This window comes from Peromyscus eremicus, chromosome 12 (genome assembly GCF_949786415.1).
Source record: "Peromyscus eremicus chromosome 12, PerEre_H2_v1, whole genome shotgun sequence".
Lineage (NCBI taxonomy): Eukaryota > Metazoa > Chordata > Mammalia > Rodentia > Cricetidae > Peromyscus > Peromyscus eremicus.
In genome coordinates, this window is record NC_081428.1 from 11,036,465 (window position 1) to 11,063,034 (window position 26,570).

At 38.9% G+C, this 26,570-nt stretch overlaps 1 protein-coding gene across 2 annotated transcripts in view; it reads right to left on the minus strand.

Annotated features, from left to right (window-relative positions):
* Window positions 1-26,570, minus strand: part of Usp16 (ubiquitin specific peptidase 16) — a 32,676-nt gene that overhangs the window by 1,345 nt on the left and 4,761 nt on the right. Inside the window, exons 2-17 of one of the 2 annotated variants that reach the window (XM_059277644.1) lie at window positions 24,608-24,709; window positions 20,871-21,046; window positions 18,611-18,714; window positions 17,182-17,285; window positions 14,011-14,195; window positions 13,412-13,507; window positions 11,787-11,917; window positions 11,441-11,528; window positions 10,442-10,520; window positions 8,774-8,865; window positions 8,163-8,219; window positions 6,614-6,787; window positions 4,505-5,168; window positions 3,189-3,283; window positions 2,362-2,448; window positions 166-219 (exon numbers count right to left, since the gene is read on the minus strand). In XM_059277644.1, coding sequence (XP_059133627.1) covers window positions 166-219; window positions 2,362-2,448; window positions 3,189-3,283; window positions 4,505-5,168; window positions 6,614-6,787; window positions 8,163-8,219; window positions 8,774-8,865; window positions 10,442-10,520; window positions 11,441-11,528; window positions 11,787-11,917; window positions 13,412-13,507; window positions 14,011-14,195; window positions 17,182-17,285; window positions 18,611-18,714; window positions 20,871-21,046; window positions 24,608-24,668 — 2,247 coding nt within the window. In that variant the 5' untranslated portion in view covers window positions 24,669-24,709. The remainder of the gene's footprint in view (window positions 1-165; window positions 220-2,361; window positions 2,449-3,188; window positions 3,284-4,504; window positions 5,169-6,613; window positions 6,788-8,162; window positions 8,220-8,773; window positions 8,866-10,441; window positions 10,521-11,440; window positions 11,529-11,786; window positions 11,918-13,411; window positions 13,508-14,010; window positions 14,196-17,181; window positions 17,286-18,610; window positions 18,715-20,870; window positions 21,047-24,607; window positions 24,710-26,570) is intronic. The other variant, XM_059277645.1, reaches the window with a different exon arrangement.

Here is a 26,570-nt window from a genome sequence, read left to right on the forward strand (position 1 = left end):
GTTATCCTTGAGTCTCTGCTGTATAGTCTGAAGTAGCCTATGAGGGAGAACAGCAACGCCTGGTAACAAAAATGACAATTCACTGTACACCCACTCCAAAACCATACCAGAATGAGAAGGCATTCAGTACTTCAGTTTTTACACATCAAGGATTAACGTGCTTACATTAACACAGTGCAAGTACAGCAGCATGGCTTCTGTGATCTTTGAAATCCTTTTCTGAAAGACAAACCGTAGTGTCTTCCCTTCTACCTCTGCATCTCCACTCAAATGCTGTGTAATATCAGCTAGGCTCAACACAAATGACATCTCATTCTAAATCATCTACACACTGATTTCCAATCTGTATCTTAAGCTTTGGCCTCTCTCTTGGGTGTAAGACATGTACATTGGAAATGTTTCCAAGACATAAGTGCTTGGTTATCAAAAGTACCTGAATTCAGTGTATCCAAAGCTGACCTCAATCCTTCCAACCTGTTCTCTGTTGTCTTAAGTTAGGGTTTCTATTGCTGTGAAGAGACACCATGACCATGGCAACTCTTAGAAAGAAAAACATTTGAGGTGGTGGCTTACAGTTCAGAGGTTCAATCCATTATCATCATGGCAGGGAGCATGTGATCTGGGAGTATGATAGTGTGTGCAGGTAGACAGTGCTGGAGAAGGTGCTGAGAATTCTTACATCTTGACTGAAGGCAACAGAGTGGTCTGTCCTACTGGGTGTGGCTTGAACATATGAGTCCTCAAAGACCACCTCCAACACGACCACGCCTCCTCATAGTGCCACTCCACTTGAAGGCCATTTTCTTTCAAACCACCACAACCTGTGACCCCTTTTCACTCAAATTTTTGTGGCTCTTTTTTTTTTTTTTTTTTTGAGACAGGGTTTCTCTATGTAGCCCTGGCTGTCCTAGAACTTACTCCATAGACCAGGCTGGCTCACAACTCAAGAGATCCACCTGCCTCTGCCTCCTGAGTGCATGTGCCACCTCTGCCTGCCCCTATCTTTATGGCACTCCATGTGTCCAGTCACTCAAACCTAGATCCAGAAATCCTCAGCTCTGTGCCACATTCAACATCCATTTAAAGGAATCTGCCTCCCTTTCTAACATCAAACAAGTCTCTAATTTTACTCCTAAAACACTTCTTCACCCTCCCTCTCCTGCCTATCTTCATTCACGGCTTACTAACTGAATTGATTCAGTTCCCTCCTACCTCAAGCCTTTTCAGTCCTCAGATCCAGCTTCCACACTAAAGCAAATAACCTAGGTTAACACTCAGATGGGACTGGGTCACCAAACTGCTTTACCATTCTTCTGTGGCTTCCAGTTGCATACCTAATAAGGCCAAGTTCCTTGGCATGAAAGTCCTCATTCTATCTTCTTTGGCTTTTGAATGCCTATGCTTTTTTCTGTGAGCTGTAAAATTTCTGAAGGTCTTTGTTAGGCACCACCCTATTTCATACTGTCACATTCTTGTACCTGCTTTTGTTTCTGTCTGAAAATTTGATTCATCATACATCATACATTTACTCCTTTAAGTATCGGCTTAGGCTGCTGTACTTTATATGGCCTTCTCTGAAATACCAACATTTTGGATCTTGCATACTCTATCAACATTTATATTAAACTGAGACTAGTAATATATCTGCCCACCGTGTGTGTGTGTGTGTGTGTGTGTGTGTGTGTGTGTGTGTGTGTGTGCGCGCGCGCCCTCACCCTCAGCTATCAGGACAATGTCTGCCATAAAAATAAGTCAAAATAATTTTATGTGCATGGTGGTTTGAATGAAAACGGCCCCCATAGGCTCATGTGTATGAATATTTGTTCCACAGTTGGTGGAACTGTTTGGGAAGGATTAGAATATGTGGCCTTGTTGGAGGTTTGTCACTGAGGGGTCCTCTGAGGTTTCAAAAGCCCACTTCATTCCCCCAATTAGCTCTCTCTGCCTCATAGTTGTTTCAAGATGTGAGCTCCTCTCTCAGCCATGCCTGCTTGCTCTCATGTTCCTGACCATGACAGTCCTAGACTCTAACCTGAAACTGTAAGCCCCAAATAAACGCTTTTATATGTTGATTTGGTCATGGTGCCTTACCATCAATAGAAAAGTCACTAAGACAATCTGAAATAATCTAAGCTTCAAAATGATTCATCACAGATCTTGAAATTATAAAGGTATAATGATCAAAGTCCTATGCTATAAAATAAATCTAAGCAAACTCTCTTATCACTGAGCAGCTACAGGATCCCCAGTCCTCCTTCAAAAACATTATCAGCTGCATACTTAATGTGACATACTGGAGGAATATTTGGTGGGTTATGATTTCTCTTCTAATAGTTTCCTTTAAAAACTATTTTTACCTACCTTACATTTAAGGGTACAAAAAGGAGCCAAATCTAAGATTTCCGGGAACTTTATGTGTTTGTTAACTTTGCGTAGGTTAAAACCAGCCTGAAAAAGGAGGATTACAGATTGAGTTCTTTTCTGGAAAAGCTATACAGATTAAGTAATTGTCCCCTCTAATGCCCAAAGAACTCCTAACACCCAGCCCTAGTCACCTTTCTAAGGAGACTATTTCTTCATTGGCTTGTTTCCAACTAGTTTAAGTTTTTCTTTAAGTACTACACACTATCAAAACTACTCTGATGAGATCTCCCCGATTCTGCCTTCGTCACCTCAAATGCCAGATAACTGGTTCAGAGATGCTGAGTTCCTAAAATTCAGCAATAAATAGCAGACTATTTCCCTGTGAAACAGTTTTTAGCTCATGTTATAACCATGCTAGTAAGACCCAACCAGTTAGTGAAGCCAATGCTTAACCAGTAAGAGGGAAAATGCCCATAAAATCCTGAAGGATTTGAAAAGTCGTAGTATTATACCAAATCTTCCAGAAAAGATCCAGTCACAAAACTTATAAAAATCCAATGTATGTCTTTTTATCAAGTCAGTAAAAATTACACAAAACAGAAAAACACTTAAGCAGTAAACCGGTGTTTTTCTTATCTTAAACTGAGAGTAAGGTACTATAAATCTTAATGAGGTCTAGAAATCTAGAACTGTCTGAATTTCTCCACTTTAACAAACCTATATATGTCTTCTAAATTTCCCACTTTTTTGAAGTTAGCATTAAGAAAAGGCAGAGACAAAAACAGAGAGAGATAAAGTAGGCATTACATATGTAAACAAGGTACCTGCTGAAATCTCTTCAAATGGAGAGTGAGGACAGGAGGAGCAAGGGAGACCAGCATCTGCTTCTTTGCATTGGTGTAAACATGTTTCCACTCACCTACAGAGGGGAGAGATGCTAGCACCAAAACACTCAGTTTGCTATAACATCATCTCAAACTCTAAAAGAGAATTAACAAACTTCCACAGAGAGCATGATAATATTTGTGTTTTTAGTAACAAGAGGCAAAATCAAGGATATTTTCTTGGTATAAACAGAAACTTGAAAACAGTAATTGACTCTGAATACACTACCATCAGAAGAATGTCATGTAGTAAGCAACACATTTAATTAGGGTTGGAAATAAATGTTCCATATCATCAAATCATTTATAAATACTACTAAAAACGTTTTTGAGGGGGTGGGAACACATGGTGGCACATGCCTGTAATCTCAGTACTTGGGAGGTAGAGGCAAGAGGATGGCAAGTTTGAGGACAGGCAGGGATTATATAAGAAGACAGTGCCTCAAAAACCATTTTTTTCAAAAGGCTTAAAGTACAACTCACTAGTAAAATGCACAAGGCCCTAGGTTCAATCCCAGACACCAAAAAATTAAGATCTCTTGGGGAACTAGAACATCAGCAAGCTGTCTGGAGGTACTTGGCATATCTCCCTCCATAAAAAATGACTAAAAGCAGAAACATTTTAATTCAGAGACTATCAAAAACAGAGTATGAGGCCTACAGATTTTGGCTTGCTTGCCATTGTCTGCTCTAAAAAAAAATCTCTAAAAGCAACATTACTTATTCTTTGTATGTACATGTAAATAAATGACTAAAATACTTAAAATACTTCAACTCTAGTGAAGATCTTTAACAATCTGTGACACCCTGCCCCCTTTCAATCCCACTTATTCAAACATGAAATGGGCAAGGGAAGAGGATATTATCAGTATCTCTGTTCCATATTGGAGAAAAATAAGAAAGCCACATAAGTACACTGAAAACTTCAAGTGTACGGAGATGAGGGCCATCACAAGGGTTGACAAGAAAATGAGGATGCAGACAATCAGTCACTGTCAGGATGTTAAGACAGCATTCCAGTGGGAAGTTTACCCAGAGACAGAGACGGAGAAACAAGCTGTTACACTTTACTGCTGCTAGGTACCAGTGTACTAGCCATGCCAATAATGTTTTTCCTTCTGTTAAAATGTTTACACGCAAGAGGACACTAGTAACTCTCCAAATTCCATTGTGACTATAATTCACAAGTACTCTACCTACCTACAAAATATGCACTTTAATATCAATTTTTTACAGCAAGAAAAAAATCTAAATACCTTTTATATTTGCCTTTGGTCCATTACCCTGCCGTCTTGTGCACACTTCACAAAGCAGTTTATTTGCATCTTGAAGTTTCTCATTACGGGTGAACTGATACAAACAATGTTGGATTGAACACTCATCAGTACTGAAAGCTTCCCGGTTCGCAAGAGTACAGAAAGCAGTTTCTGGATCCTCATTCATGACCTCATACACCTTTGCCGCAGGAGAATGATTGTCATTCAGAATCTCTATATTGATTTCATCAGGATGAATAGCAGCATTCAAATTAAGGTTTTTTAAACCATTGGTAATGTCAAGTTCTCCATTGGTCCCTTCCTCCAGAAAGGCATCATTTAAATCCCTAGTACATTCGGTAGCAGATGTCACAATCTCCAGATCACTCTCACCGTTGACATTTCTCACACCGCGTGCCTCTAGACATTGACTGTCAGTTGTACTTTCTATCATTTTCTCTTGGCCATTCAAATCTTGCTCATGAACAAAAAATTCTGTATGTATAACCTCCTCTTGAGAAACATGGTTGGATTCAATATCTACTTCCACTTCTCCTGGAAGTGACATTTCAGCTTCATGTTCATTGTCTTCAGTATGGTCAGTGGTACAGATATCATTTAAGTGAAGAACCTTCTCTTGAATTTTCTGTTGCCTTCGTTGGTTCTGTGTAAAAAGTATATATATTATATTTATCTATATTAAAGAGAGAGGAGAGAGGGAAAGAAGGAAAGTGTACATACCACATCAGGTTTTGTTGCTTTTCAAACAAATCATTTCATAAGGAGTGTTCACTCTCAAATTCTGATTTTAAAAATTCCTTTACTATCAGAGTTCAAATAAACTATAACAAAAAGTTCTTTAAATGAAATCAAGAATAATCACTATTCACCAAACATTGGACTACCATGGAAATACCAAGAGATGAGTGAGCCAGACAACATTCTCTGACTTAGAACTGAGCAGCCAAGTATTAGACAGAGTGGTGGTTCTGACTACATTCTGGTGGTGGTCTGAATGAAGATGGCCTTCACAGGTCCATGTTTCAATATTTGATCCCCTCTTGGAGGAACTGTTTGGAAAGGAAGGATCAGGAGGTGTGTCCTTGTTGGAGGAGGTGTGTTACTGAGGGCAGGAATTGAGTTCAAAAGCCAACACCATTCCCAGTGCTCTTTCTCTGATTCATGGTTGTAATATCAAGATGTGAGCTCTGGGCTAGGCCATGGTGGTGAATACCTTTAATCCCAGCACTCAGGAGGCAGAGGCAGGCAGATCTTCTGTGAGTTCAAGATCAGCCCCGTCTACAGAGTGAGTTCCATGACAGCCAGAGCTACACAGAGAAACACAGTCTCAAAAAACAAAAATCAAAATGAAAGATGTGAGCTGAACAATTCCTTTCTCTGTCATCTGGACTCTAACCCTCTGAAACTGTAAGCCAAATTCAACACTTTCTTTTAAGTTGCCTTGTTCCTGGCATATTATCACAGCAAGAGAAATGAAACTAAGACAACTCTGCAGGAAGATGTATCTATGAGTTGTAATTACTAATCCAGGTCTCATTAAAAAGACAACGAACTGACAACTTGTTTCGCATACAGGATAGATGAAAATTCTCAAAGGAAAAAAATGGCTAAAATTACCAAAGAAGCAAAGAAGCCACATGCACAAGGCCAGTTAAAAAATTTTTCCCTACTGAATTCGCCTTTCTGTCTGCATAGGGGGACAGGTAGGGAAGAAAGGGGCAAATAAGAACAAAGCAAGATTGGGACTAGGGAAATGGCTTAGTGGTTAACAGCACTGGCTGCTCTTCTGAAAAGCTAGGTTCGATTCCTAGTGTTTTCAGGGCAGCTCACAACCTTCTAGAACTCCAGTGCCAAGGAATCTGATGCCCTCTTCTAGCCTGTATGGGTACCAGGTATACATGTAGTGCACAGACAGACATGTAAACAAAACACCTATTCACATAATATAAGTAAAATTTCAACAAAACAAAAAACATAGTGCTAGCCGCCACCATTCTGCATGCTAACTAAATTTTTTAATTAAAAAGAACAAGTCAATAAATATACAAAAATTTTAAAAAAAACATAATTTTCCTTGTAGTTACCCACTTTGGCTTGCTTTTTGGCTTGCTTCTTTGCTTTTTTCTGTATGTGCTTGCTTGTTCCTGAAGGAATATCACTTCTTGTCTTCATATAGCTGTCATCTTTTTCTTCCTCACTGTCTTTATCTTCTTCCTCCATTGTCTTTTTCACATTTTTATCATTTATATTTTTCTTACCACTCTTAAAATATGTAGAAAAACAAAATATTACCACTACTGTTTGGTGAAGAAAAATTCATGTAGCTTTATGTTTTACCCCCTTACCATCTTTTTAAAGATTTCTTTATTTTTCATGTACATTGGGGTTTCGTCTGCATGTTTGCCTGTATAAGGATACCAGATCCCCTGGAACTGGGGTTACAGACAGTTGTGAACTGCCCAGTGGGTGCTGGGATTGAACCTGGGTCCTCTGGAAGAGCTGCCAGTGCTCTTAAACTGCTGAGCCATCACTCTAGCCTCCATTATCATTTTTTATTTCCACAATATATGAAAAGTTATAAAAGACAACATTCATCACATGCTGAGAAAATATGAAACACAAGAGCAAACAGGCAATATCAGGGGCTGAAGAGATGGTTCAGCAGTTAAGAACAGCACTCATGTCAGGTGACTCACAATCACCCATTGCTCCAGCTCTAGGGTTTCAAAGGCACCTGCAGTCAGGTGCACATACCCCCCCCCCCACCACCATACACACACACACACACACACACACACAATTATCTCAAACAAGCAGTATCATGTGTAAGTTTATTAGTAGAAATGAATATAATTAATTATATTGGATGCATGCCATAGCATGTTGTATAGATGTCCTTTTGTGAATGTACTTTGTTTAAGTGGTTTCTGTATCACACCACAGAATTCCTGTTTGTTTTTTTCTTTCTCTGCATGTAAATGATAATTTTAGAGAAAGTAAATAAAGTTATTTTGGTAAGACTTTTAATTACTCTAAGCAATAGTGCAAAGGGTTCCTAAGTCATATGGACTTGAATAATGATTTATTCCACATTCATTTATTTACTTAGAGATAGGGTTCTCAATGTGTCATTCTTGCTAGCCTAGAGCTCCTATATAGAAAAGGCCAGCCTCGAATTCAGAGATATGCTTGTCTCTGCACCCCCAGACCTGAGATTAAAGGCATGGAAAACCATGCCCGGCAATGTTCTTTTATATCATATAACCACTTAAAAGGAACCAAATTAATATGATATAAAACTAAGATAATAATTTCCACACAAGACTAGAAGGTACTTGTGGTTGGCCTCAAATACTGAAAACAGAGAAAAGAATACTTCCCTATGTGTAACACAATCAAGATAATACCTACATAGAATTCTAGACACAGCTTTTTAATAAAGAATATAGTCCATTTTTTTTTTTTTTTTTAAATCCTAAGATTCCATCTCTAACAGACCCTGGAAAAGTTCTTCATAGGCTGACTGGTAAAACATACATCCTTAAAAAGTATGAGTGTTCCTCATAAAATCTAATGAAGGCAAAATAATAAACACATAAGTAAATAAATTTTGTTTGATAAAATAAAATATCCTTACCTGGTCATCTAAAACTGGGAGAGACAAATCAAGGAAAGATTCATGTACCAAGGAGACCTTAACAAACCAAAGAGGCAATGTAAGGAAAAGGAAAAAAAAAAAAAATCATGTTAATCTTACTATTAGATTATCCCCATCCTGGAGAGAAAGACACAATAAATATTACCTATTAGGATTCCTCTCCCACCACCAGTGATGAAGGGTAGAAGGTCGGATTTAATAACCAAAGGATTAAGAAATTTTGAAATAAAACAAAAAAATTACAGAATGTTGAGGACCTTGAGTTGGGAAAAGAAATTAAAGTCACTGTAATTTATATCAAAGGTTTTAGGGATGCTATGTTTCCAGTGAAGAACCATACACAGCAATAAAGACTATTCTGTAAGGACTGGGCATGCAGGTACACGCCTATCATCCCAGTACTCAGAAGGCTGAGGCAGGACGCATCCTGTGGTGTGTTCCTAGCCAGTCTGGGATACACACCAAGACCTCATCTCAAAACAAACCAACCATACCATTTAATTATATACTTCTGTTTTAGAAAAGAATCGAGATTGGCTGTCCTCAGTGAGCATTAATGCCTAAGTCCACCACACATGACATCTACTTACAGTCCTGCATTCATCACACATGATTGTACTAGTTAGTTCGCCACCAAAGATGCGGTCCACAAAACTTGGGATTGTCTTTTTCTTTTCATAATCTATAACAACAAAAAAAATTACAATTATTTCTTAAAATTAATTGAGAAAAGTTTAAATTACTTATCTAAATTTTCATTTTTAATGTCCTGTCACTAAACACTTTTTCCACTATTCATAATTATGTGTTGTATTTGTAAGCTGTGGAAATTAGCAGTTTATATTCTACGACTGAGCAAACAATTAACACAACCACCTTGTTATAAATAATATATATTGTTCTATCTAAAGTCTATTTATTAGTAAGGAACAAACTGGAAGTCAGTGAGACTTTCTTTATATTACCATGTCAGTAAAATGACAAGATCAGGGGGCTGGGGAGATGGCTCAGTGGTTCTGAGCACTCACTGCTCTTCCAAAGGTCCTGAGTTCAATTCCCAGTACCCATATGGCAGTTCACAGCTGCCTGACGCCCTCCCTCTTCTGGTGTGCAGATGTATATACATGCTGACAAAGTACCCATAAACAGAACATACATAAATATTTTTTAAAAAGTGACAAGACCAGACTCTGCTAGCTGATCCTACTGCTGCCTTGTTCCAGCATGAACACTTGAATACAACAGTACTGATAAAGAGATTGCAGCTTAAAAAAAGAAAAAAAAAATGCATAAGTTGGTTTGTGAGCTCTAAAACTGACTTTTTTGTAATTAAAAATAAAACAAAACAAAAAAACAGAGAACTATCAGGCACAATGTTCCCTTTGATTTTCTACAGTCCTAGCAATATTTTTGACATGTTTAAAGTCAGAGTATTTTTAATATCTAATCATTTAATTTTCAAAGTTCATGAAATGTATAAGCATAACTCAAATGGTATGTGCCCATATGCAGAAAACCACTTTTACAACAGCCGGTTCAGTAGGCATTGTTTTGTTACTGGTCAGGCTCTACTGGATGCCAAGGAAGCAGAGTGTTATGAGCTGACTGGAGCCTGAGCTTTACAATACTGTATCCCTTAGTCACCATGGCCACTTACATTTAACAAAAATTAAATAAAAATCAAAATGTAGTTCTTGTGTTTCAGTCATGTGTCAAATTCGTGGTAGCTACATATAGGTAGGTAGTTGTGTCTCGGCAGGAGAGCATGCAGAATTCCTATGAACAAAACCAAGTGTGACAGCTCACACCCATAATTCCAGCACTCAAGAGGCTGAGGTAGAAAGATCTGTGAGTTCTAGACCAGTCTGAGCTAGAGTAAGACCCTGTCCTTAAATCCTTAAATGACACACAAGAGCTAAGCCAGCCTTATGACTAATAATCAGCTATTGATAAGTCAAACTAGTATCATCCATTTACTGTTTGTTAATTATAATTCAATTTCTAAAAAATAAAGTTGTGATGTTATCTTAATTCTATCTTTATAGATTTCAATATATTAATGCATAAAAAGAACATTTCACAAGTTAAATTTCTCCAAAATATTGACCACTAGAGGACCAATTAATTTAAAACTCATGGTAACATGGATAAACTGTGTTTAAAATAATTCTGGGTTTCAAATATATGCACCAGTAGTCTTGTCCTAAGGTACAGAAGAATTCAACTATAGTGTTTTAGTTCAAAAAGTCAGACATTACCTTTAACTTTATTTTTTACTTCTTCATCCAATTTTTCAGTAGAATTACCAAATGCTTTAAGAATTCCTTTACTCACTCTCTAAAAGTAATAAAATGAATATATATATACTATTAAATTTTAAAGTTATTTTCCTTAGAAAATATGTAATAAATTCAAGAAAGGATAGAGATGTAGCTCCCCGAATTTACTGAGATAATCACATTTTCAAAATTAATTCAAGGAGCTAAGAAAAGTTATGCCTATTAAGCCTATAAAACAAACTTCTGAATACAGGTATGCTCTTAGCATTTCGAGACCTTCAACCTATTCAACACTGCTTTTCAGAGCATGCTGCCACCTCAGGAAGACACTGAGATGCTTAGTGCTAGCGAGGCCACACCACAGCTACAAGAACCAGCTCTAACACTTACTGTCCTGCTGTGTCATTACTAAGTGACTTGAACTATGCATGGAACATCTCTATACCAGCCCATGGGGTAAGAAAATAATCTACCTCATAGGATGGTTGCAACAACTAGGTAAGAAGATTCATATGAAACAGATGTGCCTGGGATAAGTGCAGAATTAAAGGAATTATTACTGCTGTTACTAGTGCAATTAATTAAACTCAAACTTCCAAAATGCATCATATAGCCTGGTAATTAACAAAAGTTTGTAACTATAAAAACCATCCCCAGACTCTTGGTAAAGTGACCTGATTCCCAGATCCAGCACTTGTATTAAACCAAATCAGGGAAAGAATGTGCTGCAACAAGGACTGTTCGGGGAGAAATGCTTTCCAGTGTTGTGCATCTCTCTGGTGGAGTCTAGTGTAACAGAGCCCTAACGTCGGTATGGCTGCAGCATGAAGTAAATAAACACTTATTCTAATGAAGAAGCATATTGGCTGGAAAACCTGGGATAAGCAAGTGTTTTAAAGCACAGTGGCCTCTGTGACTGGCAGGAAAAGGCAGGCGAGCCCATGAGATTACAATACAGGATTCTCAGAGTATGCTAACTTGGTGTTCTTCCGCTCTCATCCCATCCAGTAAGTAGCGAAGTAGCTCCTGGCTGTCTTGTTGCTGGTACCCTTTAAAACGTGTTGCTCTGCAGAAAAAAAAAGCAATGATGAGTCTACTACTTTACAAAGTTAACTTTACAGTCTTAGAATTACATCCAAAGTCACAGTGTCAGAGTTTTCTCAAAACGTGTGTCTGCTATAAGAACACCTGAGGCAGATTTAATTAGATCTGCTTTAAACTGGAATGGAGTAAGTGTTTGTTCAGTTGGTTCTGATGTTCAGTCTTAAACTCTTTTCTCAGCATATTACTGATGCACTGAAAGCACAATCAAGTGGATACTCACTTTTTACAGACCTGAGAAAAGAGCTCCTTAGGCGTCACAACTCGCTTTTTGTTCTCTTGCATCTCATTAAGAAACTGGCTCATGGCTAAAGTAAGAGGACCTGGAGGCTCAAGGTTCACTTCTAAAGGTTCCTGAAAATAGGCATAAAAACTATTTTACTCCAACGTTAGAATCAGTTACTTCCCCAAAATGTAACAAGCCAATGATATTGATGGAGCTGCCCAATGTAAATATCTGAAAAACACCAAGAGATCAAAAACTTTCTGTTCAAAAAATTCAGCTCTGGGCCGGGGAAAGGCTCAGTGGTGGAATCACTTGCTGGGCATGCCTGACAACCTGAGCTCAATCCCCAGAACCTGTGTGAAGGTGGAAGGCTGGAGAGATAGCTTAGAGGTTAAGAGCACTGGCTGATCTTCCAAAGGCCCCGAGTTCAATTCCCAGCAACCATGTGGTGGCTCACAACCATCTATAATGGGATCTAAAACTCTCTCATACCTAAAAAATACATAAATAAATAAAATTTAAAAAAAAATAATCCACTCCATGAAGTTGTCCTCTGATCTCCTCCACATGCATACCACGGCATAACTCACTCACTCACACTCACTCACACACTCACTCACCCCTTATATATACACACATACCACACAAACATACCTCATACAAATGATAATAAACATTCTTTAAAGGAAAATTGAGCTCTATCTTAGTTTTAAATGGATAGGAATTTATTACCTAAGAATTAAGAAAGCAGAGGCAAAATATATCTAACAATAATGGAGAAGGTAAAATTTATTTAACTACATAGCACTTAGGTCACAGTGAAAATGTCAAAAACAACAGTGCAGGCTGGGCTTCACAATTATCAACATTCCCAAGATGGAGGTAGAACACACACACAAAACAAACAAACAAGAAAACATGGCATGCTCATAGCAAGCAAACACAAGGTCCTTGTAACAGCTATTAGTTCTAAATTGTTTATCTGAAATAAAACCAAATAAAAAGGGCAGAAATGAGTTTCAATTCCTTAAAACAACTTGGAATATAGAAATTTACCAAGAAGATACTTATAAAACAATTTTTATTTATTTTTTAACATGTATTTATTTTGTGTATAGAAATAGGTATACATGATGTTTTGTGGCAAGTGAGGAAATCAGGAAAAAAATCTGGGGAGTGAGTTCTCATCTTCCACCATGTCAGTCCCAAGGATTGGACTCAGATCATCAGGCTTGGCAGCAAGGAACTTTGACCACAGAGACACCTTCCTGGGTCAATTCGTGTAAAAAAAAAAATCTGGCTTAGCATAGTGGCATACAACTCCAATCTCAGAACTTGGAAGGATAAGACAGAAGGCCTGCCAAGATTTGAGGTCAGACTGGGATACAGACTGTCAGGCCAGCCAGGGCTATATAGCAAGAACCTTTCTTAAAATGAGTAAGAAATGGGTGTGATGGCGCATGCTTTTAACCCCAGCACTCAGGAGGCAGAGGCAGAGGCAGGTGGATCTCTGTGAGTTCAAGGCCAGCATGGTCTACATAGTGAATTCCAGAACAGAGCTACAAAGGGAGACCCTGCCTCAAAAATAAAAATAATAAAGTTAAATTGGATTAAATACATACTGTTAGTGCCAGATCAGGTGGCTCTATTTTTACAATTGTTCCAGACATTTTCACTTCTTTCAGTAGTTCTCTAAGCACTGGTGTTTGTGACAAATTCTGCAATGCAGGATGGAAACAAAGGGCAGTTAATTACATAATCAAGTCATTCAAACACTCAGGTGTTTCTTCTGCCCAAACAGAAAACCACAACCAACACTGACTCTTCATTACCTCTCTACCTAGGAGAGGAAACATTACAACACGCTCTTCTCCCCACTCTCCGTGGCTCATGGAATCAGGTTTGAGGGCACATATTTCTTCTCCATGACTGGGACAGAAGGACCCGTTCCCACATCCCAACAATAATTCTCACCACCACTTGCTATCATTCCGACTACGTATTTCTTTCTGTTCCGGGCCAACCCATGTTTCCCTGATTCAAACTCTTGCCTCATGAAGGCAGGGGCCATGATTGCTTAAAACTCCAGACTACCAGTGCTTACCAGTGTTTTGGTACATGCAATAAACACTTGTTACTTTGAATATACAGGAATTTACACAGGGAGGATACAACTCAACTCTAAGTTTCAGAGCCTGCGGGAAGAATATAACTTTGTCACCTGCATAACAGCATTGAAGAAACAAGTATTTCCCAAATTACTGAGTCCTTTCACAGTTATCTGGGAAGCAGAGTCCATGGGAATATTTTCTTTAGCCATGTTTTCTGATTTCTCTCTCTCTTGTTCATTTTTACTCTCTTTTTCTAATTTTTTATTTTCAAGTTCAATGTGTCCATTATCTTTCTCTGATTTAAAAAGGAGAAAAAGAAGATTTGGTAAAGTATAGAATATGCCCATGCCAAATGTAACGTTTCATTGAGAATATTGTACTAGAATTTTTTTATTTTAATCGATCTGATTGATATTTAATAAGTAGTGGTAAACTCACAGAAGTGACAAACATTCAGAATTGATGATATAAACAAGATTGACAAGTATAAAAGCAGCTTATGCTTTGGTATAAAATCATCCCTTTATTACATAAATATTCTTTATACATGAATATATATATTACCATGTAGAATTAGAACACAAAATAAGAATGTAAGCATATGTTTAAATGAATTCCACTAACCAAAATTCAATTCTGACATAAATATGCAAATCTAGCTTTAAAAAGATATTTGTCAACACAAAAACTTAAAGCAAATGATGTACACCATGCCGATTTATTTACTTCTCAGGAAGTGTCTCAGAACCTGACTGTTAGAAAATGCCACAAAGGGAGCTAGGGACGTAAGTTAGAAGGGTACCTGCTGCCTAGCATACATGAAGCCTACGGTTTGATTTCTTTTTTTTTTTTCCCCCGGAGCTGAGGCCCGAACCCAGGGCCTTGTGCTTGCTAGGTAAGCACTCTACCATTGAGCTAAATCCCCAACCCCCAGGTTTCATTTCTAGCACCTCATAAAACCCAAGAGTGGCGGTGCATGTCTGTAAGCCTAGCACTTGAGAAGAGAAGACAGAAGGATGCAAAGCTCAGTGTCATCCTTGACTACATCTAAGGTCAGTAAGGGCCACAGAAGACCCTACCTCTAGCCCGACATGGTGACACACACCTTTAATCTCAGCACTTGGGAGGCAGAGGCAGGTGAGCCTAGGTAAGTTCCAGACTAGCCAGGGTACAAGAGACCAGAGTCTTCAAAACAACAAACCACAATCTGTCTAAAAACAAATGTGTGTTTGTGTTTGTTTTACTTAACGAATAGACTGAAATTTTTCTATTACAAAATATACCACTAATTACAGTATAGTTAAGTGTATAGGCATTCCCTGGAAACCTGCTTCCCACACAGGTCAAGAAATGAGGTGGGCAATCTTCACTGTCCTTCCTACCCTCCAATTTCAGTCCCCTAATCTTATCCCCAGTTTGGTAGCAGACCATCTCTTCCCCCATTCCCAGGGCTCTAGGCAGATCTTCTCCTACAGCCTCCCTCCCACACTTCATCCCTCTGTCTCAGCCTGATAACAGCAGGAAGCACTTCCTGGAAAGTGAATGGCCAAGATAGCCAGGGGATCAGGTAGGTGATCTTTACTCTCCCTCCTGTCTTCAAACTCCAGTTCCACAGTCTTCTCCCCAGCTTTGTAGCAAACAATCTGCTCTGGCCTCTCCTTCCTCTCCATGCCCATTCCCAGAGGACTACACAGACTTCCTAGCACACTCAGCTTTCCTTCCTCCTGTGGACCTCCTCAGCACCACCCCCTTCTAGGCCATCCCTATTCCTTTGTGTCAACTCCCAATACCTAGAAACACTTTCTACCTGGGATCCAAAGTGGCCAGACCTGACAGGGTCTCTGAAGCACTCCCTATCAGGCAACCCACAGCCACCACAATCTCCTGAGATTCCGGAGCACAGGGCTTGCAGGGGTCTGTGCCAGATGGGGTCCCAGTACTGAGAGTGGAAATAGATGCATGACCCCATCCCTAACCCAGAAGCTATCTCCAATCGACAACCACTCAAAAATGAAAAATCAGCCTCACTAGGCAGGCCAACCACTCTTAAAAGCAAGCCCCATGTCAGCAGTACATGACCAACACAAAACAAACTCCACAGTACTCAGGAGGTTCTTTGTTTCCTAATGCTTTATCAGGGCTTGTTTTTTCCCCTTACTGGTCCTGGTATCTATTATGATTTCTAATTTTGTGGTTTTTATGAGATTTCTATGTATGTGAATATGTGGAATATGTGTGTTTCTGCATCTATATGTGTTTCTTGTGATTTTCCTTTGGATGTTTTTCTTTCTTTTTTGGTTTTTCGAGACAGGGTTTCTCTGTGTAGCTTTGCGCTTTTTCCTGGAACTCACTTGGTAGCCCAGGCTGGCCTCGAACTCACAGAGATCCGCCTGGCTCTGCCTCCCGAGTGCTGGGATTAAAGGCGTGCGCCACCACCGCCCGGCTGGATGTTTTTCTTATGTTTGTTTTGTCCTTTTCCAATTTGTTTTTGTTTTACCTTGTTTTATTATAATTATTTAGATTTGTTTGTTTTCTAAAGAGAGAAAGGGTGCAGATTTGGATGGGAGGAGATGTGAAGAGAATCTTAGAGGGGCTAGGGATTAGGAGAGGGGAAACTGTAATCAGAATATATTGGATTAAAAAAAAAACTTTTAGTAGAAGAAAAATAGAAAACAAAAAGAAAATCCTTATGATTCCATCGCTATCTCTCTCTCTCTCTCATACATGGTCTGTAGTAAGTTCTGAGCCAGAGTTATGACAGCAGTGCCTACTTCCTTTGACCTTCGATGACCTTAGTCCAGGTCCTTCAATCACATATGACTAGATCGTTTCTCACATACTATTTAATTGTAACACCAAAAATAGCTTCTCAGTTTAAAATGCGTCACAGCTAATAACACCTGCTATATGCAATACTAGAGGTAACAAATTAACTGGGTGTGGGGTCATACACCTGTAATCCCAGTAAAAAGAAGGCTGAGGCAGGTGACTCACAAACTCAAGGCCAGCCTTACCACAGAAAGATGTGATCTCAAAAAGTAAATAAATGGCTGGGTTGCTGGTGTACATCTTTAATTCCACTACTTGAAAGGGCAGAGACAAGAGGATTTCTCTGAGTTCAAGGCCAGCCTAGTCTACACAGAAAATTCCAGAATAGCCAGGACTACAAAGAGACCCTGTCTTTAAAAAAAAAAAAAAAAAAAGAGGAATGAATGAGTGTGTAAATAAAAGCAGCTATGCAAATCTCCATTGCTGTATCTATAGGAAACCAACTGTGTTACCTGGCTTTGGAGCTGTAGTACCAGCTTGTCTCCTAACATAATCAACCACTTGGCCCAATCGGTTTGAACTACAGTATTTGACCTCCTCATCACACTTGTAACACCTGTAAGAGGAGACAAAGTCATTTACTCTGGAGAACCAAAGATGTTTAACTGTCAAAGTATTCTACTAAAAATAAGGAAAGTAGGGATGGCAATGGCTCAGTGGATTAAAGCTGTCCTCTGTGCTCCACATGCACTGTGGCCAGCCTGGGCCTGCATCAGAGTGCTCACACATGTGCACATATGCATATAACATGGACACATCATGAACATAATGATCTAAGAAATGCAGAGAGAGCTGGGCAGTGGTGGCACACACTTTTAGTCCCAGCACTCGGGAGGCAGAGGCAAGCGGATCTCTGTGAGTTCGAGGCCAGCCTGGTCTACAGAGTGAGCTCCAGGACAGGCACCAAAACTACACAGAGAAAACCTGTCTCAAAAAAACAAAACAAACAACAACAAAAAAATCTTAAAAATGTGTTCTCTTTAATATACAACTAGGTGTATATTTAAGTCTGATTTATTAATAAAATTCACTGTAATTACACTACATGTAACTATCATGGAAATTCCAAATTCAAGGTACATCATTAAAATCAAAGGGTGTTTTTTGTCTTGTCTTTTCTCCATATGAGGTTCTAGGAATGGAGCACAAGATCTCGTGCATGCGAGGCAAGTGCTCTGCAGCTGAATTACACTCTCAGTTGGTTAAGTCTTTTCTGGTCTGGGGAGATGGCTCAGTGTATAAGAGCACTGCCTACACAGCGTGAAGATCTGGGTTTGACTCCCAGTATGCCTGCATTTGCCTGTAACTCCAGTTACAAACAAACAGGAAAACCAACAACCTTCCCCTTCAAAGAGAAAGACTATCTCAAGGCTGTAAGGTGGTAAGCGATAGAGAAAGACACCATTATGGCCTCTACATAAGCAACATGCACACTCATGCATGCACTACACTATACACAGTCTTTTATATGCATTATTTAAACTATAGACTTATGCCAACAAAATCAAATTTTCCAAATGACAGATGATATTCAGTGAATATATGATGTAAAGATGGTTTTTAATGAAATAAAAATGTTTTAATAATGTCACAATTTAGGAGACACAATGTAATGGCCTGACAATGGTTTTGTGGAAATTAATTATCCTTTTACTATATTCTCATTTATTTGAAATTTGTTCTTGCTGCCCCTATCTTTAAACTAAAAACATCACCACAAGAAAAAGAAAGAAGTGTCTTTTATATACTTGTTTTTGTGTTTGTGCAGTACTATAAGACAAATGAATGTGAGTTTACTTTTCTTGCTTTTAAATATTTCCCAACAGTTTCATTCTCTAGCATTTTGAATAATCTCTAGTTAGCCCAGGAGTTGAAGCTCACCAGACGCTCCAATTGTCCAAACTTAGCACCAGATAGTGAGGCTCCGATCTTGGTGTCGAGTAGTGCTTCAAGGCATGCTGCTCCTGAGAATCTCTGCCACAGCCCTAGGGAGCAATAATCATATGAATCAAAGCCACAGAACTCACCAAATTAATTTATAACCCATAGGGAATATAGAAGTACTTCAAGAACTTTTGTCATTCTTACAATTTTAAAAATAAAGTGTTAGGCGCTAGTGAAGACGGTTCAAACCCTGAATGGGATTCCCCAGGACCTACTGGGAGGGGAATACTTACTCCTTCCAGCTGTCTTCTGACCTCCACTTGTACACTGGGACATGATCCATCCTTCACTCACCCCCCCCCACACACACACACACATATACAAAATAAATAAACATATTTTTAAAAAAAGTAGACTCTACAGAGTCTGATTTTTTTTGAAACTCAAATATCCATAGGCAACTGATGATATTCAAGGAAAAGTACGCTTCAGCATTAAAATTACTCTTCCTTTCCAACTATTTGTACTTTCCTGTCTGCATTAAACTCTGTGAACACAGTGGTAGTACATTTACCTTGTGCAACAAGTCTGCTTCTGTCCCCACCATACTCACCACACCCACTCCACTCAAACCCACATAAATCAGATCTGCTTTGGACTCCATAAGAGCCACTAAAAAGGTTCTCTTCAGCTTCTTCCATCACATGCTTATTTTTCAGCTTAATGTTCCTAATAGAATAGTCTTTTTTATGTACCGTTCAACATGAAAATGAGTTGTTCTCTAAACTCCTGAACAACACCTCCCCCAACCTTCCTTCCCAGTTAACTCCCATGTTCTCTTATTTGGCTAAAATATACTCAGCACTTTCACAACTGTTCATGTTATTCCTTTAGTCTTGGAATCCTTACCATCACTGCCACCTGAACAAACCCCACCCACGGACCCTGCTTCAAAAGCCACCTCCACTAGCCGCCTAAGCTTATCCATTTATAAGAAAAAACTCTATCCTCTCCATACAAAATTTCCAGAATTTTGGGGCTCTGAAAAGGCTGCCAGTGGGACTGTGGAAATGACTGGACAAAGGCCATACAACACACACATATGATACTGAAATTATCTGTACTTTAACTGTGGATATGGAATCTACACCAATGAAAGCATGGCATACCACACAGACACTCACACACACCTAGAACTAAGACTGGAAATCAAAGTTGATGAATTTTATCAATGTCAAAACTTTAGCTACGGTATTACATAAATTTTGTAAAATATTACCACTGGGAAAAATTGGGGAAAATGTGTAAGAGTATTGTGCTAATTTTTAGGAGTGTAATTACATTTGAATCTGTAATTATCTCTGTATAATTTTCAACTTTTTAATAATGGAGGGTGGGCTTGATATGGCTCAGCCACAAAGAGTGCATATTGCTTCTCCAGTTCAGACCCAGAACATCAGGTGGCTCACAATTGCTGTAATCCTAGTTCCAAGGGTTGTGACAACCTCTTCTGGCCTCTATGAACACCTACATTCAGGTGCACATACCTACCACAGACACACACAATACACTTAATTAAAAACAAATCTTAGGGGGCTGGAGAGATAGCTCAGAGGTTAAGAGCGCTGGCTGCTCTTCCAGAGTTCCTGAGATCAATTCCCAGCAATGGCATCTGGTACCCTCTTCTGTCCTGCAGGCATACATGCAGGCAGAACACTATATACATAATAAATAAATCTTTTAAAAAATAAAATAAAAATAAATAAATCTTAAAATATTTGGTTTTTATGTTAAAAGTATTTTTATTTTAAAAAATGGAGCAAAAGCCAGGTCTCTGTGTCCTTACTGGGGAGCCAGCGGTCCCGACAAAAAGGTCTGACTACAGAGCTGCCTTGTTGAAGATTATAATTTCTCTCCAGGAAAAGGGCCTGTTCTGCATGGGCACAAAGGCCTAGCCCCTTTCCTCTACTCAGGGCACATCCCAAGGACCAGAGTCACTCTGCAGTGGACTATGCTCTGCTGCAACCGTTTCCTCATCTCTCTCTGCCTATTCCTACTCCCTCACTGTTACAACCATGGTACCTAAAAGAACCCTCCCAAAATACCAACATACAAAAAATTTAGTCTCAGAATCAGCTGGCCAGAGAACATGACCCATACCCGCTGCCACTAGCCAGACGAACTGTTTTTATATAAGACCTACTAAAGCCAACTCAGAGCTTTCTAAAATCTCATGTTTACTAAAATTCAAACATACCTGATGGCCACATTTAAGACACAGCCAAACTGAAGGGTCTTCTGCTTCGTCCTCAGGTTTATCTTTCACTTTATTGTCAGTCTTACAGTCTTGGCAGATATTCCATTCCACATTCACTAAAGCTCTTTTCAAATTACCTTGTTCCAACCCTTTTCTAAGGTGTCTACACATTGGTTCTACTAAAAAAAAAGGGGGGGGGGATGGGTGGGAGGGAAGAACAATACATAAGATCAAACTAGGATTTTTATTGTTAATATTGAATGTATACAAATTTCAACATTAAATTTACTCTGCAAATGAGCTTTCAGACTATCAGAATACTCATCATCCCGACTGACATTTGATATTACAAGATTATATGAGAAAGACACCAGTGAGTGGTGCTAGCGGTGCTAAGTCAGGGTAGGGCTCCATCAGCTGAGCCATATGCCCTCAAAAACACTGGTCCCAAGGAAACCACCATGTCAGTAGGATGAGCAGCACTTTCCTATTTCCTGTTTCCCTTTGTGGTACAGGAGAGAGGTTGGGGCCTCACACATTGGACAAACACTACCACTGAGCTACACTCAAACTCTTCTGACAAAGAGTTTTCACAAATTTGAAATTCTTTTTTTTAAGATTTACTTCTGTGTATATGTGTGAATGTGTATGGGAGGGTGTACATGAAGAGCTAGCCCAGAGGCCAGGAGAGTGTTGATCTCTTGGAACATTTGTGGGAGACCTGGCTTGTTATGGAGGTGCTGTAATCCAAACTCCAGTCCTTATGACTGCACAGCACGCACTCTTAAGAGCCATCTCTCAAGAACAGAAATTTTGTTGTGATGTCATAAATATAATCACATCTACAAAGTCATTTCCATTTATCTAGCTACTTTCACTAAGTAAGGCCTGTTATCATATATCCATCATATATCTATTTTGTTAACCTTTGAAGGAAAGGAAAGATGTTCTTCACTCATTCCGTAACATACCCATTACAGGCCAGACACTATGCTAGTTCCCAGAGAACCTAAATGTAACCAAGCCACACCTCTTCCTTCTTGGGCAGCTCATTCCATCAGGAGCAGAAACTAAGGTAATGCATAAGAATTTCTCAACCAACTATCCGACGCAGAAGAAAAGTCTAATGACACAAAAATTTCAAGAGGTAGATGAGACAAAGTACTAAAAGATATTTACAGTAATCAAAGTCTCTGATATTGATTAAACACATCCTATAAACTGTTTTATATATATTCATCTCATTTAATCCTCATAATTACCTAGAGGAAGACACTACTATTCCTAATGACAAATGAGAAAACTAAGTATGTAAGAGCAAATAACTACTAGATGACTACACCAGAATTTGGAGTCAAGTCTTTTTTCTCATACCTCACACTGAAAACTGTCCTCAAATAGTGAAAGGCAACCAGGCTGATGGTGCATACCTTTTAATTCCAGCATTGAGTTTAGGTCAGCCTAGTCTATACATGGAGTTCCGGGCCAGCAAAAACTATATAAAAAGACCCCATCTCAAATAAATAAATAAATACATAAAGACATAAATAAATGGATGGATGGATGGATGGATGGATGAATAAATAAATGTTAACTGAAAAGACTAATTGGCATGTAAAAGTGTGTAAAAAAAAAAGTGTGCTAACTCCCTAAATGGCGGAGTCATATACTGTACAAAAATGACAGCCAGATTTGAGACTGGAAATCAGGTTAGGGACAAGTGAATAAAGGGTTTGGAATGAAGGGTTTGAGTTGTTGGATGGACACTAGAGCCTCAGAAACAAATCAAGTAGCACAACTGGCTTCCTGTCCAATGAACACACATCAAGAAGTTAACACAAAGGCAAATAAGGTCATGGAGAAAAAAACTACTAAATCCCAGTAAAGAAGTAGAGATTAGGGGGAGGGGACAAGAACAATCCTTCAAAGCATCAAATAAGCAAAGAGTTTTTCAATTGATACTGTCCAAAACTGGCAAATGTGCAGGGAAACAGACATTTTATTATGCTATTAGGGACCATTATTGTTCCACTGATAACACCAGAAGTTAAAAAGAGTTCTACATCTGTAACAATAAAGGAATAGCTAAATGAATTATAACATATACAGTCATGGTCTTTTATATCAATAAGACATCATGATGATAACACACATGCCAGCAAAATATCCATTAACAGAATATAATAATTTAAAAAGATGAATAAAGAAGGCAAATGACACATACAACAATTATTAAAATAGGGCCAGCGGATGTGCAAGACTGATGTCCTGAGTTTGACCCTCAAACCCCAGTGGCAGGAGAGAAGCTCTTCCTGAAAGTTGTCCTCTAACCGCCACATTCGTACTAGGCAGAGGCACTACCCCTCCACACATACATACCACACACACATACAATAATAGTAAAATCTAAGTTGGGTTTGGTTGTGCATGCATTAATCTTAGCACCTGGGAGGCAAAGGCAGGCAGACCTCGGTGAGTTCAAGACCGGTCAGAGCTACATAGTGAGACTGTGTCTTAAAAGAAAAGAGCTGGAGAGATGGTTCAATGGTTAAGAGCACTGGCTGCTCTTCTAGAAGAACTGTGGTTCCAATCCTAGTACCTACATGGTGGCTCACAAAATGTCTAACTCTAGCTTCCAAAGATCCAATACTTTCTTTTGACCTCCACAGGCACTCTCCAGATGTGGTGCACAAAGCATACATGCAGTAAAAAGACCCATTCACACAAAATTAATATTTAAAAAAATAAATAAGGCTGGAAAGCAGGCTCAGTGGTTCAGAGTACCAGTTGCTCTTCCAAAGGACCTGTGGTTCCAATCCAAGCCCCCACATGGCAGCCAACAACCACCACTATCTACAATTCCAGAGGCTCTGATACCCTCTTCTGGCCTTTACAAGCACTGCATGCACATGGTGCACAGACATACAAGTGGGAAGTACATATAGTAAAAATAAGTAAATATTTAAAAATAAATAGTAAAACCTGACCACATAACAATAGATACATAACTTACACATCATCGAGGGGGTAGGAGAGACAATTCAGCAGTTAAGAGCAATGGCTACTCTTCTAAGAGGTCTGGGTTTGAGTCCTAGTGCCTACATAGTGGCTCACAACCATCTAATACAGGGAATATGATGCCCTCTTCCGGCCTCTGTGAGCACTGCATGCACACATGCAGATATACATACAAGGAAAAGCACCCAGTACTGTGGAATGTTCCTTTACACCCTGTGAATATGTGTCACTGTGATTGGGTTAATAAAGAAGCTGACTGGCCAATAGCTGGACAGGTAGAGTTTAGGAGGGACTTACAGAAAAAAGAGTGTGAAGGAGAAGAGGACTCTCTCAGAATTGGCAGGAGACATAGAGAGGAGATGAACTTGTCATACTGAAAAAATGTTATTGAGTCACATGGCAGTGCATAGATAAGAAATATGGGTTAATCTGAAATGTAAGAGTTAGTTAGTAATGGGTTGGGGATTTATTTAGCTCAGTGGTACAGCGCTTGCCTAGCAAGCGCAAGGCCCTGGGTTCAGTCCTCAGCTAAGAGTTAGCTAGTAACAAGCCTGAGCTATTGTCTGAGCATTTATACTTAATAAGTCTCTGAATGGTTATTTGAGAGTGGCTGCAGAGACACAGAGAAACTCCACTTACACAGTACACATAAAAATAAATTTAACAGAAAACTCATTTATGTATAGTAACAGGCTTTAACAACAAATGGTAAAATATACCTGCAGATTCAGAAGAAGCCTTAACTGGAATACTTTTCCCCTTTGTTCGTTTCTTTCCCATGTTGGCACTTCATGGATTGCTCAATGACACAAAATTAAAATCTAGAAAACAAGATTAACTCAGCTTGACTAAAAACAAAAAGATTAAATATGAAAGAAAAAAATGACTTATATGGTTTAGAAGATAAAATTTAACTAAGCCACACTCAATGCTTTGCATGTCTATTGCACTTTACAACTCAGAAACACCACTGGGATATAACATCAAACTTTTAATAATAACTCTTATGTGCATAGAATATACAGTATCATCCTGTTTTTCAGATGACAAAGTTGAGGGTTTTTTTACAAATGTAAAGGTCAAGGGTGCCAATCTTTTTACACCTATCTTGAAATACTTCAATGCCTAACATTAAAAGATATTCAAATCCTCACTACATCATTACGGTTCTGAAAATAATCCACTAACAGAGTTTGAAATTTTACAAGATAGGGCTGGAGAGATGGCTCAGAGGTTAAGAGCACTGACTGCTCTTCCAGAGGTCCTGAGTTCAATTCCCAGCAACCACATGGTGGCTCACAACCATCTGTAATGAGATCTGGTGCCCTCTTCTGGTCATACATGCTGTATACAAAATAAATAAATAAATCTTAAAAAAAAAAAAAAAAGATAATTTAAACAAAAAAAAATTGGAAAAAAAAAAGAAATTTTACAAGATAATTTAAAAACAAACAAAACTATACAATTCTCTGTACTAGCCTGTCTTCTGGGTATGAATGAAGATTGACTACGCATTTACATTATGTCACCAACAAACCCAATTTGGAAGTTTATGGCTAATCTAACTACACATTAAATCTTTGCCTTTTTAGTTGAAATTTCAAAATTGGAAAATATTAAGAGTGTTAAAAAGAACTTACAAGTCCATCTTTAAATATTGATTTTTGAGCTGTATTTTATATGCTTCAGAGTAACTTATTAAGACTAAAAACTCAATGACAGATGCATACTAAATGTTTGGTTGCACAAAAGGTAAGTAGTGTCATCAGAAAACACTTCCACTTAATTCTTTCTTTTGGTGTTCTACCACTAAACTACAACCCAGCCCTACTTCCAGTTAATTCTAATCTTAACTTTCATCACCATCTTGGCATTAAGTCTTAGAAATATTCCTTCAGCTCTTGATGAGAGAGTGTTATTAAGGTTATTCAAGACATCTGTATTTAAAAAAAAGAGAGAGCCACGTGTGCTGTGGGATGGTCTGTATGTCAAGTGTGTTGCTGATTGGTCAGTAAATAAATCACTGATTGGCCATTGGCTAGGCAGGAAGTATAGGCGGGACAAGGAAAAGAATTCTGGGAAGTGGAAGACTGAGAGGGAGACACTGCCAGCCGCCATCAGGACAAGGAAGATGTAAAGTACCGGTAAGCCACAAGCCACGTGGCAAAGTAAAGATTAATAGAAATGGGCTAAATGTAAGAGTAAGAGCTAGACAATAACAGGCCTGAGCTAATGGCCAAGCAGTTTAAATAATGTAAGAGTCTGTGTGTTTATTTTATAAGTGGGCTCTGGGACTGGCGGGCCTTGGTGGCGGGAGCTGGAGAGAAATTCTCCAGCCTGAGAGAGATTTGCCCTGACCGTCGGCCAGGCAGGAAAACTCTAGCAACAAATGGCGCCCAACGTGGGGCAAGAGTTTCCACCTAAAAACTTAGAAAAAAGATTCTAAAACGGACCTAAAAACAGCTTCCTAATTGTCTATCTCAAATAAGCGGCAGCTGCCGGTTTGAGCTACTGGCGGGTTCCTAGTGTGCACTCTCGACCTGCAATATGGTAGGAATGAGGCCTCTGCAAGTAACACATTAAGCTATATGATGGATTTAGCCTTTGCTAATACAAAACAAAAAAAAAGAGGTTTCTGGGCTACACGCTACTTTGGTAAAAATGTAGACCCACTATTTCTGA